The sequence below is a fragment of the Falco biarmicus genome, chromosome 3 (genome assembly GCF_023638135.1).
Source record: "Falco biarmicus isolate bFalBia1 chromosome 3, bFalBia1.pri, whole genome shotgun sequence".
Lineage (NCBI taxonomy): Eukaryota > Metazoa > Chordata > Aves > Falconiformes > Falconidae > Falco > Falco biarmicus.
In genome coordinates, this window is record NC_079290.1 from 19,872,634 (window position 1) to 19,890,994 (window position 18,361).

General features: G+C 42.3%; 1 protein-coding gene across 2 annotated transcripts in view; it reads right to left on the bottom strand.

Moving 5' to 3' along the window:
- Positions 1–18,361, bottom strand: part of DEPTOR (DEP domain containing MTOR interacting protein) — a 76,092-nt gene that overhangs the window by 8,708 nt on the left and 49,023 nt on the right. For both annotated transcript variants that reach the window (XM_056330707.1, XM_056330706.1), the window contains 4 exons: positions 16,292–16,477; positions 15,195–15,329; positions 12,005–12,075; positions 11,235–11,339 (listed from right to left, as the gene is read on the bottom strand). In XM_056330707.1, coding sequence (XP_056186682.1) covers positions 11,235–11,339; positions 12,005–12,075; positions 15,195–15,329; positions 16,292–16,477 — 497 coding nt within the window. The remainder of the gene's footprint in view (positions 1–11,234; positions 11,340–12,004; positions 12,076–15,194; positions 15,330–16,291; positions 16,478–18,361) is intronic.

Genomic DNA, 18,361 nt, shown 5'->3' on the forward strand with positions numbered 1-18,361 from the left:
CACTTAGGTCACTAAACTGCAGCTTAAGTTTTCAGATCACTTAAAGTCCCAGGGAAATCAATGGCAAGATGGATGTTAGGGCAGAAGGAACAAGCACAGAGAAATGTGAGGCAGGGAACAACAGTGGAGAGAGGGCGTAGAGCTCAACTTCTTGTACACACACACACAATCTGCATTTATACTGACACAGGGGCTCTTCTATTTTAATAGGTAACTCATAGCCATGAAGCAGAGGAATCCCCATGCTCAGCAAAGAGCTCAGGCCACAGAGATGCTGAACGTGCTGCCACAGAAAAGCCTAAGACCCAAAACCAACCTTCTAAATAAAAGTAAACACAGGCAGCACTAAAGCATTTGCTCTCGCTCTGCTATGCCTTACATTGTCACAGTGGAATGAGGAAAAGAGATGAAAATCAGAGGTCCAAAAAGTTATGTTTCCAGTTAGAATTTTTTCTTTCTTCTTTTTTAAGAATTCATGCAATCTTGCTAGGTTTAGTAAATCAAGGCTGGAACCTTACAAATCAAAACCTACTGCATGTCACCGGAAGGTTAAAAAATCATGCAATGTCCTTTTCTACATAACTGAGGTTACTGGATGAAACAGAATAAATTGCAGCTGTGTGTTCAGCTCAGTAAATATCTCTACCAAATGTGTAATTGGCTGTAGAGTGGGTGGTGTGGGAGTAGGCAAGTATCCAGGTCTTGCATAAACACAGGATTTTCTCTCTAGAGGAACACATTTCTTGTTCAATCTTTACACCAGTGTTAAGCTGGCCCACTGCTCCATCAGTGGGCTAGAAACTGGGTACCAGCAGAGCACAGTACAAGGCATAGCAGAGGAAACTAACTCCATTTACAGAATTACAAACGTAAGTGGATAATTCTGGCACTCCATCTTGGTCTGTGGCTGAAGTCTGGTAGGGATGGTTTGCCTGAGCAAGGGTTTGTTACATGTTTTCATTACACATACTCATTACATACTTTTTTTTTGTTGTTGTTTTTAAAAAAGACTGGGGTTTTTTAGAGTATTCCAAACTCATCGGTCTCCAACTGAAAAAAAAAATCAGAAATTAAACAACATAATATAAAACCTACGTAATATAAAAAAAATTAAGACATCCAATAATATAATGTCACATAATATAAAAAGTCATAGATTCTCAAAGGGCCTCATTGTTGGTTTAGATAGTGTCTGTATCCCTCCCTTTCTGCTGGTGGAATCACTGAGCCAGCAGCCCACGAGAACAGCTCTTGGTTTGGGGTGGGTTGCTCTTGCTCTGTACGTGAGTCTCAGCTCCGTGGCGGCACAGTAACCCCAACGGATAGACCGAGCAGCCAGGCAAACACTGATACAGCAAATGGGAACTATTCACATTAGGTAAATCAAATCTATCTGTAGATACCTGGAGGGTAATAACATAAGGACCTAATGCCCTGAAATACAAACCTTCTATAAATATGGAACAGGGAAATGTAGGCCACTGCTTCTCACGGCCCTAATTGGGAATTGGTGTGTAAAATGACTGACTTCATCTGAGTCCCAGCGAGAAATACCCACAGATAAAGCCAAGCTGGGCTGGGCCACATCAGGAAAGCAAACCAGTGACTGCATGCTTAACGTTATAAGTGTTTTTATTGTATACTGCAATTCGATACCTACCACAGAACAGCTCTGAAAAAAAATAACTGGAATGGCTAAAGGTGAAACAATCCCTAAACCAGCCCAAACAAGGGAGTTCCAAGGGCAGTTGGATCCCCACAGGGCACCCTCAGCACCCTCCGGTATCAAGGCTACAATGAGCAGGAGCAGTGTGCACCATTTGAGACAAACAGCTGCTCTCCGCTTGCACAGACAAAAGTGCAATTGTTTTTCCATGTGTTTGACTAGCTAAACAGAGCCTTGGCTTTAGTGCAACATGTTTCCCGGATCGTTCACTTATATCATGAAAGGAAGCCAGCTAGTGTCCTGAGCAGCAACGAAGTAAGACACAGAAAAGTGCAGGGAAGGGTTCTGTAAAACAGACAGCTGGCGAGCAGCATCATCCCTGAAGTACTCAGGGCAGAGAGCTGTGATAGCCACAATGCTGTAAATCCAACAGCACCTGAGGACCCCTTCCAGGCTTCAAATAAAATGGATATTGCAAGTAAACCTAATAATACACAGTGCTTTTCACCCTCAATTGAGAGCAAAAGCAGTTCAAAATGCCAGCATTTTGCTGTACTGACGTCTGATTTTATGTGTTTTTTTTATAGACACTTAGGATACTCTAAGATTTCAGCCATTCTGCAGACAAGTTTTTCAGCTGACAGTCCTCTCTTTAGAAAACCTGGACTACCTAAGACTGACCAGCAGTAGACTAAGGAAGCTCAGGCGAGGGCAAGGTCCCAGCTGTTCTGGCCGGTGCTAGATCTCGCCGTTCAATGGGCTACAGACCATGCTGCAATTTGGAAGCTGTAGCAAAACACAGACACAGCCCTGTTTTACAGTGCAGCTGAAACCAAGACTGCTTTCTCTCTCGTTCTGAATGGCTCCAGCTGTAAGACTCCGGAAACAATCAAGAAAGCACTTTCATAAATGCAGAGTGTTCAGATATCTGCGTTATCCTGCCATAAAAAAACACTTACTTGAAAAGAATATGTAAACGTATTTTTTATTACAGTAATGTGATTAAATTTAAAACATCCACAGACCACCGATTATGAACTTGCAGACAATTTTTTTTCCATTAATTATATTAACTATTGATGAGAAGGAGCCAATGGACAGACATAAGTATAGTAGGTTTCTTGTTGTCCAAGAGCATTTTAGGTCATTGGTCTACAAACAAATTTGATTCTAACTCAACTACACTGCTGTGAATGCAGAAAAAAGAGCTCTGAGCTATTATGAAACTTTCTGTATTTGCCTTAGGTTTCAGTTGTTGTAAAGAAAAAAAAAAAAAGTAATTTTATTGCCCTGTAAAACTCTCTCTCTGTTAAAAGAGTCTTTAGAAAAAGTCACACAGAGTTATTGGAAATCTAATACTGTTCTGCAGGCCAAAATTCAGGTCTGGGATACGCAAGTAGAACTTTGCTAAACCTGTGTCCTATAAGTTTAGGGGGAAGAAAACAGAAATTCACTGTTAAAGGTGAAATTTATACTCAGAAAGCTAAAGCCACTCCGTTTATATTTCACCGAGGAATTCCCACTGCCTTAATTCCTTTCCCTATAGTGAACAACTTGGATCCTGCAGTTCAAAAATAGGACTAAAAACCATAATAATAATTTTTCCCTGTTTTGGGCACGCAGTTTGCAGTTTACCTCCTGCAAGAGTGGTGCCGGAGCACCACGCTGCCTGTCTGCATGGGGGTGGATCTTGCCCCTTATGCCTCTGGGGGCTGTCTTTTTATACATGGAGTTTTGATTTCTTTATCATGGAACAGCAAGTGCTGATAGTCACAGCACGCAGCTAGTCTCGAGCCCAACATAAAGCTGGCATCTCCTTTTCCATTGGTTTTATGTCCACTGACTCAGAAGAACAGAAGCCCACAGCCCATGGAAGCGAGCACAGTCCCCCACCCCATCTACATGGTGGTGACCGTGCACCCAGAGGCGTCTTCACAAGGGTGGGGTTCACTTGACCATCCAAAACAACTTCAACAGAAGTACTGCGGCCCCAGAAGAGACATCCTCAAAACAAACAGATCCTTAAACAACGCTGTGGGGAAAGAAGCAAGGCAAACCAAGGAAACAAACAGAAAAATGGAGATACAAAATAATAATAAAAAAAAAAAAGCAGGAATGTAGGATAAATTCTGACATCTCTGAAAACAACAGCTTCATCATAGCTTTGAAAGAACTAGAATGTCATACTTAAGAGTTTAATGATTTATTAGTGGAAAACAGAGTAAAACAGAGGAGAATTTTGGTAAAGATTAGCAGAGACTGAAGTAAGGTAGCACTGGAAATATAAAGTCTCTATCCCTGGAACAGTCACAACCTGCACAGGGATGGCGGGGTGGTATGTCACAACGAAAGTGTTCAGAGTTAATACAGACACAAATTTCCTGTCAGGATGGGAGGAGGACGGCTTAGAAAGAGAAGAGTCATCCAAACTGAAGTTTGAAACTCATTTAGAGCCCATGTCAGTGGAACATTGCTGCTCGGGAGTCTGCAGGTCCAGTCTGTAAACTCGGATGCACGTATTGCCCTGAGACTGGGAAACCAAGACTGTGAACCACAGCCCCATGGAACACAGGGAAACTTTAGCAAACCTAAAGACTTTTTCATTTGTACTGGTACCAAAATGGATCTACTCATCAAACATTTTGCTTATGTTTGATAGCATGTCAGATTTGTTAGCATTTTCCATCTGTTTAAACCCAAACTACCTTAAAAGAATACCTATGTACGCTGGTAGGAAAACAGTCGGTGTAGTTGCACAAAAGGTTTGTGACAGGGTAGAGAATCCAAATCCAAATTGTCTGTGTCCAACTAGCAGGCCAGTGGTCCAGGGTCTCTAAGACAGTCTCCTGACACTCAGAGAGGTCCAACAGTGAGAGGGCTTCCACCACAGAAGGGGGATACAACAGCCTGAGTCGCTGGTGCAGCAAAGGGGCAGAACAGAGACTGACTAGCAGCTCATCCAATGCTGCACTGGGATTCCCAGTGATGCAGAGAAAGGGGGACTGCTGGGAAAACACTGGATGATTTCAGTCAACCTAAAGACACTGTGCTAATGCAAAGGATGATCAAGGACTTCAGGACTCTGCTGTTGGACTTGTAGTATTCTGTAATTGAAAGCAAAGGAGAGATCTGACAAACCTTGTCTCCTTCCGGCAATCAGACAAAGTTCTGGCAGCAACACACAATGCAGCTTACAAAATCTCATTTTCCTTCAGCAAGAGAAGCCCCTACTTTGGTAAAAGGGCTAAATTCAGAAAACTCTCAGACAAGAGGAGATGGGTGCAATACAGTTTGCTGACCAGTACTCAATGGTCACTATGACATGTCACAAGTCATCGTGATAATTTTGATGGCAATAATCCCAGTACAGTTAGAGTCACAGGTGTTTAGGGTAGATCCAACTTATTGAAAAGTGGTGACAGGACTCACTCAAAAAAAAATTTGGAACTAATAATTGAGGTTAATTAAAAACATCCAATGGAAATGGAAACTTTGGGAAAGGCATCACCACAGCTTACCAGCAAACTCCTTGAGCAAATGATGATCACAGACCAAAAAGAGAAGGCAGACACAGAGCAGGAACACCCAGGCACAGATTCATGTGTCGTTCAGGAAAGTCCAGTGACTGCTATACACGCTGTTAAACAGTTGTCAAGGACAACTAACCACTAATCCACTTCTGATGTTGATGGCAGAGTTGCGTATTTCCACATTCACAAATATTTAATCTCTTCCAACTTCTGTGGAATCACGCTACTAACACAGCTGCCTTACTAAATTTTTCTTTAGAGTATTTGACAAAGATTTCTACTAAATATCAAATGGGGAAAAAACAGCATCCGAACTGTTGACCATTATGTTCTTACTATGCTCCTAACATGTCTTAACCACTCTTCTTGAGCATGATGTACAGGATGTTCAAGGCTAATGGCTACCCTGCTCAGCTCTCCAATCTCTGAGGTGGATAATGGCACACAAAATCTGAGGTTCTGGTTACAGCTGCATAAAGTGAAAGACAGAGCTAAAATTTGTTTGAATTTTCTTTGGTTTTGCAAAATCAGCGTTGATCTTACGGTAAAATAACAAATCTGATTTCTTAAAATTAGATTTCTCTAGTCACAGCTGATTGAATGCAGCTTCCACATTTCTATGAAGGAGAATGGACCTTTATGTCATAGCTTATAATTAAATACTATCAGAAAATGAGGTGCTTACAGAGTCATGTTTGAAACATATACATTTATATTCAAGCCCTACAGTAGTGGCATTCATTGCACGGAGTGCTATACGCGTTTAGCTCTGCTGCTTCTCTATTTATGGACAAGCTATGAAAGCAGTTTGTCAGCAACTTTTTTTGAGTGTTCACATTACCAAATGCATTCATTCTGAATTCACTCTAATGTAATTATCAAATTCAGCAGTGAGCTGATAGCACAGCTAAAGGAAAATACCAACCTGCCTCAGTGTTTTCATGCGGTAATTGAAAACAGATGGCAGCTTGTGTAATTTACGCTTTTCTACAATCAGTAACATGTTGGTATAAGATAAGAATTCTACGACTGAATTGCATCTGCTTGAACAACACCATATGCTAGTGCACAGCATAAATATTTATCCAAACCTACTTCATCATCTCATTTAAAGCTCAGTTACATGAGATAGTGAAAGTAGCTTTTGGATACCTTCAGTTAGCACTGGAGTATCTCCCCAGTGCTTTAAAGGGTCAGACCACGCACCAAACACTGAGGTTTCTTCCCTTTCCTAAGCCTCATGGAGTAGGGTTAAATAGAAGGAAGTTTGTTGTGCCTCATTTACACAATATAAATACCAGCCTTCAAGCTCCCACTAGGCTGCCTTTAGGAGTTACGAAGAGGTTCCTCACTTATGATGTCCAAGCTTCTCTACTTTTCCCACTGTCCTGTAAAGCACTGGAGATTGGCCACAGCCACAAATGGGATATTTTCTACTGAGGGAGTAATTTTTTAATTATTATTTTGATTTTTTTTGGTTTTGTTTTCTAAAGATTTTTTGACTGGTTTATCTTGCTTGTCCAGCTGTTGAGCCGTCACCAGGTTTGAGGTCAGATTGACAAGGACCATGGAATAGGGTTTGTGTTTCTCTGCAGCATGGGGTACGTTCAACCTCCTGAGAATCTCACAGTTCAAATTTCTTCCTATTGCAGGAATTGAAGGCACTGGCAATTCCTCTGACATCACATGGTTTTGGGTTGGTTTTCCCCCCAGTTGGCACCTTATAGTGAGTATCTTTTAATCCTTTATGTTACAAGCCTGTAACACTTTATGATTGTGGCAGTACTTGGATCCTCTGGATTTATCAGATAGTACCTATGTTCCTGTGACTGCAGGGAAACTGAGCCTGATGACCTCGATCTGCTCCATGAGACAGTGGCTACTCAGTTACACTTGAGATTTGGCTCTTATCCTGCTAGTGAAACCATTTGAGGACCTGGACCTGATATAATCATATGAGAATGCAGAAGACGATGGCACAGGCAGAAAATTTATGAGGCTGACCTCCACCCTGTGCCAGCTTCTAAAGATCAGGAGGAGAGCAGAACCATGCTGAACCTATAAGCAGTGTGAGGTTAATGGCTGGACTCGATGATCTTAAAGGTCTTTTACAACCTGAACGATTCTATGATTCTATGAAATAGTCCTGGCTGTATACCATAATCCCCAAGCAGAGCTCAAAACAGGTGGTGTTGGTACCAGTGACCATACATGGTCCCCCAAGCTCCCTGCTACTTAGTGAAATAATGAAGAACTAGAATTGGACAGAAAAGCTTGAGTGGCCATTGACAATTTGTACAATACAAGGACCTTAGGTTTAACACCTATAAGAAGTAATTTGCTCAAAATCAGTTTAAGGAACCAGATATTCTTTACCATTCCTCAAAGGTTAGAGCTGGGAACTGATTTCCCCAGCCAAAGGGAAGAACGAATATCAGCAAAATGGGTGATTAATTTGTCTCTTTCACAAGCCTCACACTAAGATAGGTCTGCTCGTTTTTTCACACTCTGTTGCAGTGACATCACATTAAATAACATCGTGTGGTACGTAATATAAGTCACCAGTTTTAAGTCAAGTTGTGTAACTTTTCAAAGAGTCTTTGTACCTCAGAACCAGAAATCAACTTACAGAATAAAACACTGAAAAAAGGGAAAAATATTTTTCCTGACAACTGGCAATACGTCATCTGCAGAGACCTGAATTTTGCAGCCAGTCAGTACTGAATATTAAAGCAACCTGGGAACTTCAAAATCCTGTTGTTCCTGTCTTCCACTACTGATGACAGCAGACAGCAAAACAGAGCTGCAAATAACTTAGAAGTACGCATCGCAACACTGACTCCTTTCACAGCCCCGCGTCGCCTCCAGCTCCCACTCATTAACGCGCTCACAGCAACCACGCTCTTCACAACACTGTCACAGGCAGCCACACTTCAACAAACCAGATCTAAAAATACTTCAATAAAACTAATTGACAAGATATTTATTAAATTATTTGCTCACCTTCATACTTGAAACCTCATACTGTAAATGGTAACCCTATTTACCAGCCCCAGAAGAGGTAACGAGACTTAAAGCCAAAAAACTTAACACCCTCTCATACCTCTTCAGCAGACCACGCTAGAAGGGATTTTCTCAGAATTAAATTGTCTGACAATTGCCCTAGAAGAGGATGTCAGGCACAAGGCGACGGCAAGTGCAGCCATGCAGAGGTGGATGTGTGTGACAGAGACCCCTGCATCCCAGCCAACCAGCGCCGTGCCCACCACACCGCCACTGCCTACTCAGGCTCCCAGTTCACAGCACTTTGGAGCAGCTCAGCAGCCCAGCCAAGGTCAAACTGAAAGCAAGCCACCACAAAGTCCTACAGGTAGGTTGAGCCCGTAACGTTTACTGCTTTATATAATACATGGGAGAAATTTAAGTGCACAAACTGAGGTCCTACAATGAGATTGTGGGCGGCAGTCCTCTCTCAACAATTTGCCCAGTGTAATGCAGAGACAGGAATATAGTGCTCTCCAAGAGAGGTAAGTGCAAAATCATGAGCTTTACAAATAAAGACATTTCCAAAAATGATTACACTGGATGCATCTCCTTAGGAGGAAAAACCCTGCTGCTACCGCCAAGAACTTTTCTACAAACTGCAATGCCAAGTCTTGGCTCTTCTTCAAATTCTTGCCCTTTTCATCATAGCCAACTTTCCTTGTCAGCGCTTCTTTGGTGTAGCGCACAAAGCAACGCTGGCAGACAAAAGCTCCTTGCACCAGCCCACCAGAAGTTACCGTGCCCAATAGTCTATTTTCAAAGTGCCCCTCCTGCAGCTTCCACACAGGAGAAGGTTTTTTTTCAAGAAGCTGTCATCTAAAGCTTGTCATGAGATTCCTTTAAATTTGCCAGATTGAAGAGTTCTATAAACAGATGGATTAAGTGACATAGATTCTTAAAAATTTCAAATACTGCACTAGAATTTACATATCTATTGCCATGGGAACACGTCAACAAAAAAAAACTTATTTTCAAAGAAAACTGGCATTTCTTCACCAGGGGCTAAGGGTATTCAGCATTTCTGAAAATGGGGCGCCAATTTTTGTGTCTAAACAGGGACTGATCTAATATACAGCTATTAAGTTTCACGTGCAGTTCTGCTCTGAAAAGCGATTTTATATAAAGGCAGCACCTTTGAAAATAATCAGATCTGTCCTTTGTGCAAATTCAAGGCAATATATCCCAGCTTTAAAATAATTGTTTGCTCCCCTCAGGACAACGGACTATTTTACATTCTTACATCTTGAAGGATTCGGCCCATCAGAGTACATGAATGCACGGAGAGCACGAATGGAAGATACAAGGATATAATTTGGTACATAAAACCAGTTTCAGAGGTGAAATATGAAAGAACCTAACTTAACTGAAACATTTTAGTGTGCGGTCACAGGGCTGCCAGCATGAAACCAGAAGTAAAAACAAACCAAAGCCCCACTATATTCAGCTCTAAGCTGCTGAGTGCAGAAGTGAAATCTCTTAGATTACACATATGACACCACAGTGTTATTTTTACAAGTCAGGTTTCAGAATAAATCTACTTTATTGCTAGCTGCTATATTCAGAGAGTAAAAGATGCTGTAAAGTACTAAACTCCCAAGTTCAGGATCTAGAACATATACATGAATAAATTAATCCTTTAAAATTTAAAGACCTTTAAATTTTAGGCAGGATTACGATTTGAAAAGTATATTCCTCATACAAAAAAATTGTAACTGTATACTATATTTAGGTATTGTATAAAACGTATCAAAAATCCCAGCTCCCTCAGGAATCAAGCTGTTTGCCAGCAGGATGCGTCAGGGTGCTGCATGCGCCGACAGGCTCTGCAGCTGCCATTCCCCCTCCCAGGGGTTTTGCCTGCCGTGCTCAAAAAAAGTAAATGTTCAAAGACAGTACGCCCTTGCAAGTTTCATTTACAAAAAAAGCCCAGCAGCCAGAGCGGAGAAACCCCTGCAGTGCATTTCCTAAGGAGAGTGCCATGGCAGATCTGGCATTGTGCAATGGGCGGGATGCGCATCCTGGGAATCATGGCAGCACGTGTTGCCTCCAGCTTGGTGGGTGTGAATATACAGGCGAGGGGCTGCTGGGGTTAGTGTGATGGCAAAGGGAGATGAATTAGAAGGTAGGACAAAATTCACGGCAAACTGGACTGCATGTGGAATACATCTGAAACTTTCATCTGTGTTGCCACCATACAGTAAAATGTGACATAAAATGATAATTTAATCTTTGGGTCTGGCCCAGCCTGGACATCGGAGCAGATGCAGCAGCTAGTTTCCCTTTCTTGCTTTTATCTGTACTTGGCGTAATGCTTTCCTTTTATTTTTCCCACTGTGCAAGGCAGTGATTAATTCACAGATGCATGCAGGATGTGATCCAAACACGCAGGTAAGTCAATGGGCTCTGCACTGACTACAAAAGCCTTCACATGGAATTTGTATTTATTTATTCTTAAATCATGTAAGAAACTATTTCAGCTCTTAATGAAATATGAAAGTATCACACATTCTTCTTTCCAAAATGTCTTGAATCTTAACTGCTTTACAGTGAATGGGTTATGCTTGCTTCACTTTCAATAGGTATGTCTGACTTTGTCTCTTCCTATATAGGCAAAGTCCCGAAGCTGCATACTACCAACCACATCAATGGCAAAGTAAAGACGGAAGATAAAACTGCAGTGTTGGGAAAAGGTGCATTTAAAAAACCAAAAAAAAACCCACAAAACACCACCAAAACCAGCTAACCAACCAAAAAAAACCCCAAACTCAAAAAAAGGGAAAGAATGAATGAGTTTCATGTGGAAAAGGGACTTGAAGAACCTCAAGGATGGAAGGAAAGAAACAGGAGGGGGTGAAAGACACCGTGCATAAATGCCTGAAACTGACTCAATCGTGGAAACAAAAGCACCTCTCCCTCCCCAAGTCCAGGCAGACCAAGACCTTCACTGAGCAGCACAAATACTCCCAGTAAATCATCCCATTTTGAAAACCCACCTTCATCCCAGCGGCAGCTGCCGGCCCGCTGGGGTCCACAGCCTGGATGTGGCAGGGCTTGCTGCCCCGCACCACAAAGCCCCAGCCCACCGCATCACCAACGATCTGGAAAGAGAAAAGAAGGACATGATCACCATCAGGCAGCTCTGTGAAATTCAACGGGGTAACATCTAAATGGCTCGAGACAGCAATTTCAACATCTCTATATTTCAAACACGTAGGAAGGGATGTTATGTACAGGCTGCTGTATCACTCATGGGAAAAGCTCTATCCAAATCATTCCTCTTGCTCTTAATGAACTTTTTTGTGGAACTAGGAGACTGTAAAAATCAGTACTTCCAATGACTAGGTTAAAAAATGCCTTTACAGACAGGCTTTCTCTAATAGTGAGCAAGAATCAAAATTTCTGTCCCATCACAGTTTAGAAAGACATAAGTAGATACTTCACTTTGGGCAGGTAATCCACTCCTGTAAAGCAAATATTACCAGGAGCACAAAGACTAGATGAGTTTGTATAATACAAATGTTATTTGCTTTATGTAATTTTACACGCCATTTAAGTCAGCAGCATGACATTGGCATAAAGACAGGATAAACAAGCACAGCATCAGACCTGAAATGTGTGGAAACACTGATAATGGAGTTTGGGATTTTAAAGTACAAACCTTACCAAATGCAAATAAGCTCTAATTATCCCATCAGAAAATGTCTGTTTGGATTACCTTATGCATACAACATGCAGAAAATAAAGAAAAATACTGGAGACATACCGTAAAAGTTTTTCTTACATATGGGGCTCCAGGCATCAAGAGCTCATCAGCAGTCACGGGTCTCTTTAATACTGTGGAGGTACATAAATAGATACTCAATACCAACATTCCTCTGCAATTTCTCTTAATAAATAAGATACAGCATTGGGATACAACATCTTTTTTGGTCCCACTTCCATTACACGCTCTCAGTTCTCGCAGACTTGCTTGAAAGTAGTCACAGAGCCAAGGAAAAGACTGCAGAATAACCCTGAGAACAAATGATAAGATCTTTGGAAAATCAGGGCATTTTTTGTCTGCAATCAAGATCCACTAAACGCTATCACAAACATCAGAAGTGGCTGTTCCCGTGTCCAGTGTTAAAACAAGCGATCGAGCTTCCCGGCATGGAGCAGCTTTTCTTCCTGACTCGCTCTGTGCATGTTTGGTGCCCTCTGTTTGAATCACAGAATTAAGTAATAAGAAAGTCCTGGTTGGGTCAGGAATTACCCCAAGAGATTTCTGCAGTTTTAGGCACAGGCATCTAACTCCATCTTATCCAGGGACAGCCTAGGTAACCTCTAGCTGGCTGGGATTTTACATGAAAGGAAATACCAAAAAGTTTCTGCAGGTGATTCCCCACTGTCTTGCTATGTAATGGGGTAATTTTCCTCTGAACAAAGTCAATTTAAAGTTCTGCCAAATCAAATCAGTATCATTCTCTGTACCATTTTTTATCTGTCTATAAACACTTCACAAGATGGAGGACAACATAAAGATGTATGTCATTCACCATATTTTCCTACTTCACCTTTAAAATTATAGCTGCTTTTCGTTTAGCGATAAATAATTTTGATAATGTCTGCCTTTCCAGTCACAGGTGGAAGATAAAATTTCCCACAGATGGTATTTGAAGACAGTCTTGACTTTCTTAATGGCATTCATGGGAGTAGAGAGAATTCTAGCATACAAAACAATACTATATTTTTAAGCTTCCCATGGATTTTGACAAACTGCAATTTAGCCAGCATTACATTTTGCAGAGCATGCCTGGTCAATGTAAAAAAAAACTGAATGATTTTGCTCATTCGACAAGTCAGAATCAGGTAAATCATCCACACAGGACACCTTTGCATGCCTCCCTTCATTATACCTCCAGAAATCTATCTTTGTTTGACGATTGTTTTTCTACATGACTGGTCAGGTCGTGACCTGGGATTTTTTTTCAAGTGTTTGCCTACAAGAGATCTTACCTGACAATAAATATACCTCTGCCTTGTGTTTATTAGCATGCAGTTCAGCAACATACTACTGGTCTGGATAGCAGGAAACTGTGAAAAAAATCACTTTATAGTCCAGCAGAGGAGTAAGAATTCCTCTGTAACATTTACATCTGACAGCCTTATGTTAACCTAAGCGAGATAACATGTGGATCTGTACTTGTGCTATGGGAGAAATTACCCTACATTGCTGATAATTTTATAATTCTTAAAACTATGTTTGTTTATAAGCCCGTTGCTGTCTCCTTTCAAGTATGAGTCTGTTAAAGCTATTCAGAATTTGAAAACTAGTCCTAAGGGAGAATTTATTTTAACAAATAAAAGAATTTACGCAAGGGCAACATCAGCCTCTCCTTTTTCTTCCAGTGTTGTGTAATCAGCTGCATTAAAATAAACTTGTTCTCACTACTCCTGGGTTGACACTTCATATATAATCAGAACCATAAAGGAATGGAATAGTCAGCATACTTCAGATAACACACACGTTCACCGACAGTGCATGAATGCTATTTTATCTGTCCCAGAAAGTTTTCCAGGATGTAATTAATGATGTACTGGGGCCAAAGAGCTCCCCATATAAAACCTATCAGAGCATTTCTGGGAAGTATACCTGAGAGATATTCTGCCAAAACATGACACTGTGGCACTCTTTACATAGGGGTAAACTCGTTGCATATAGGGTACTTATTGGTACACGTATAGGGTACACATTGGTAAGTGGTGCCGAATGCCCAGCAGCAAGGTACTCCAAAGATGCAACAACCACCAGCTCTGTGAGCATTGCCCTGAGCTGGGCAGCAGGTCTGGTGTAGGTGGTTATGGCTTCTAGGTGTGCAATCCTACAGAGTCCCTCAAATTATTTTAATTTAGAGCTTCATACTGAATTCCCAACAGAGCCTAAGGAGAGAGAAGGAAATGCACTAAAAGGAGAGAGGAAGAAAATATCCTCACAACTATGCCTCTCATTCTGATGGCCACTCTGCACTGCAGGAACGACACGCACTTTAGCTCGCTCATCTCCGGATTCAAAACATTGTCAATGTTTTGAAGGGGATTCATGTAGCACTTGAGTAATCACTTCAGATTTCAGCATCCCTTCAAAAGCAAAGCTTACACATATCCACTGAAGCTTTCCCCCGTTGCACAACACTTCCCCACACCACTGGCAGAGACCAGGTAAATTTGAAATAGTAAGGAGCACAAAGGGCAGCAGGGACTCTACTTTGAAATTCAGAGCTGTTTCTGAGGGAAACAGAGAGGCTGAAACAATACCTATTCTGGTCTGCTTCCCCCTTCCCAGATGTACAGTAAGAAACAATTTTGAACTGTGGAAGAATGGGTGTGTTTAACCTTCTGGCGTGGGGTAGGAAATCCTTTCAAAAGGAAAATAAGCTTCAACGCTTCTTTTACCTTCCTAAACAGACTGGTGTAAGACCTAAACAAATAAAAATGTTGAAATGGTCCCTGACAGGCTGAAGCAATGCTGCCTCTTTTTTTCAGAGGCTGCTGTTTTCGGAGTTGTGTTATTTCATAGCAACTCAAGTGGCCACTGGATAGTTAAACTCTCCTCTGACTTTCACCAAAGGAATGTCTCTAGGAGGAGATTTGAATCGGTTGAGAACCTGGCTATGAAGAGGCAAATCTGGGCCTCTGACTGCATGTCCTCCTAAGAGATAAACTGCAGCTCAAACCACAATTATGGGCTTGATGCAGAGATTACTGGAGGCAGACGTCTGGCTTGTGTTCAGCAGGACTTCAGGCTAGAAGATGAGTCCTCTCTGACCTACAAAACCTGTGACACTGTCAATTTTTTATGTATCCTTGAAAAGATAAACCTAAGACACGATGCAAGGCATTCTTCACATGGCCTTCTCCCCAAAGCGGTGTCTGCACCCTGGCTCCTGTGCATTGTAAGGGATGCTGGTGCTCACCGGATTTGGGGTTGCAGAGCACAGGAGGACTGCTGCTGAGTGTGGGGCTACTGCTGAAGTACCCGCTGCTGCCACAGCTACTCATGCTGCTCCTCCGTACTGCCGACACAATCTTTATCTCCTTGGTGGGACTCACTACAAATAGAGAATATACAGAGAGAAAGAGAACCGGTATCAATTATTAAACTAGTTTCCATGGTTTCTTTAAAACAGCAGCAATAAACCATGTTTTCACTGACAACACTGGGAAGGGGTTAGTGTGTTCTACATAGAATCATAGAATGGTTTGGGTTGGAAGGGACCTTAAAGATCATCTAGTTCCAATCCCCCTGCTATGGGCAGGGACACCTTCCACTAAATCAGGTTGCTCAGAGCCCCATCCAGCCTGGCCTTGAACACTTCCAGGGATGGGGCATCCACAGCTTCTCTGGGGAACGCGCTGCACCAACCTCACAGTAAGGAATTTCTTCCAAATATCTGATCTAAATCTACCCTCTTTCATTTTAAACTCATTCCCCCTTGTCCTACCACTATGTGCCCTTGTAAAAGTCCCTCTCCAGCTTTCTTGCAGGCCCCCCTTAGGTACTGGCAGGCTGCTATGGGCTCTCCTGCATGAATACAATACTGTAACTAACACAATGGCTGAACTGCTCCCATTCAGTGTCTTCCAGGAGGCTTTTCAATGTAGGGAAATAAGTTTTTCTAGTTTTCCTTTTACTTTGCATTTATTCTTTCAGTTCTTACCAGATACTGCTGTACAGCTAACTCTGCAGGACATCTTCCCCTCACTTTTACTCTTCTTGAAAACTCCACATAGAATGTATGACCAATTACTTTGGCCTTGGTGGATTTTAACCAGCTCTGTTTGTTCGTTGACACCGAATTTTGATCAGCATCTGAAATGCTACTCATGGAGATACAAAAACACCCCAGGGAGCTAAAGATCTGGTAAATTGAGTGAATGGAAAACCCCTATGAACAGGGACACATAATACCCAGCCCTGCTTTCTTTTCAATCACTGAAACCCTCGTCCAAAAAGGATTTTTTAATATCCCGTGGAGTTGCCCTACAGACAGCAGTATAGTTGATGAGTCACCTGAGAGAAAACTGGTGTGTTTTCTGTTGTCATGGTTCTGCTTGCGCAGGCAAAACGGGCTGTCGTGGCTTTCTGGCATCAAGCGGGATTTCTCAGTGAGGAGCTCCATTAATCGCCGCCGGCGGCGGAAATTCATTCTGCACTGGTAGAGCAGGTTGTTGTCCATAAAATGGTGCTTGTTGGACACTAGAAAAAGAAATGGATAAAAAGTCTATGCCTGGTAGACTGAAATCAGAGCATACCGGTCTGCTATGTGTTCCCTGCGTGCCTCGCTGTAAGGAAGCAACGCTTTCTTGCAGGCTCAGAAAAAGGAGAAAGGTCATCAGCTTCATACAGGTGGCTTCAATATACAGGCTTTTATAGCATTGATAACAAGAGTAGGAAATTTAGTGGCCATTGCTGACAGGAATCTTTTACACTACTTTGACTAATGACAAGCACTTCTTATTGTCAAGTGGAAATGGGAGTACTTTATCTTTCTGTGACAGGTTGCATAGCGGTCCATCTCCACGCATGGTTCCTCTGCACACCGTTTGCTGCTGCTGGTCACTATAGACCAGACTTAGCTCCTTAGAACAATTTTCTTTTGTTAATTCATCAGTCTAGGGCAGCCCCTTGGAGCTCTGACTACCTTGTCCGGAGTTACAGGGCAGCAGAGAATCAAGACCTGTGTATTTCCTCTGTCTTGTTCACCACAGACACTGTGTCCCAGACGCTTCCTGCGGGCCACTTCCCCCCCTTCATACGGATACATGAGGTTTGGGAACAGGCAGCCAGCCAAAAATCATTTCTTACATAATGAACAGAAGCCTTAATTACAACCTGTTTTGACATTGAGAGCAAATCCCAGGTTGCTAGTGTCGGAGCAAGAGCGCCGAGCCAACCCGCAGACTACTGCAGCATTGCCGTGACATCCGTGTGTTCGCTGCCACTGATGCTGCATCTCAATAGCGATGAAAAATGCATTAGTTGGATGGAGCTCTGTGCCAGGTCTCGAAAGCGCTCCGACTCCTTCACGGCTTAATCAGAGGAAAGCCCTTGGGAGTACTCCCTGCGTTAGTACTGCAGCATCTCAGATAGCTGCAGTAGATGTTTTGGCTGCATTTTGCCCGTCTTCACCTAGCTCCTGTGATCACGTTCCACAGAAATGATTTCCCACAGTTAGCCTTTTCCATGAAGGACCTAGATTCTGGATTTAACCAGTTTATAAATAGTTTATAAATCACATTTCTTCCAATATTGAATTGTAAGAACTGGTGGGTTATATGTATTTATATACCAAGTGTAAACAGCAACACAGATAAGCACTCAGGGGTCAGTGAAGTCTTTGAGCACATGACTCAGTCATTTGGCCTCAGCCTCCTGCTGCAGACACTGAACTTCTGCCTTGCTCTTTGCTCTGCCCAACACACGGGGTCCAAAAGCAGCAGAGCCCAAGGTGCTACACCAGATCCAGAGCCTGGAGCGTTGCTTTCCCTTCATCCTCATCTCCAAGGCATTCTTAACACCTCTGTGTGTCTCAGATTGATCTCCATGAGCCCCACAGAAGTACATGACATACATGACAGCCTTGCAAAAAAAGGCTGTATTTAGGCATAAACTGCCAGTATGTCATTTGATGCGTGTGAGCTGACGGAATAGCCTTCAAGAGGAAAAAGCCAAGTCACCTTCTCCAGTATATTCATGCCACGGATGTCAAGACATTCAGATATTAAATAAGATGCCAGTCCTACATGTGATCCTCAGGGCATCATACGGATACAGAAACTGCCATATGGGGTCAGACTGTATGTCCGCCTTGCAAAGAATCATATCGCTTGCCTGCCTGGGCCGCTGTCAGATTGGGGACACTGATGGACATTTGCCTTTGGGACAGAAGGAATAATCAGGACACAGGAGCTTTCTGACTGCAAATACTTGTGCCCACACTGCCATGCAGACCATCTGCCCCAGAGCCCCACAGCTGTAAGGTATTGCTCAGAATTTTGAAAAAAGGTAGAGGTTTGAAACTACATTTTTTCATGAATAAAGTCATGTCAGTCAGCCAAACTCCAATGTTTCAAGTACCAC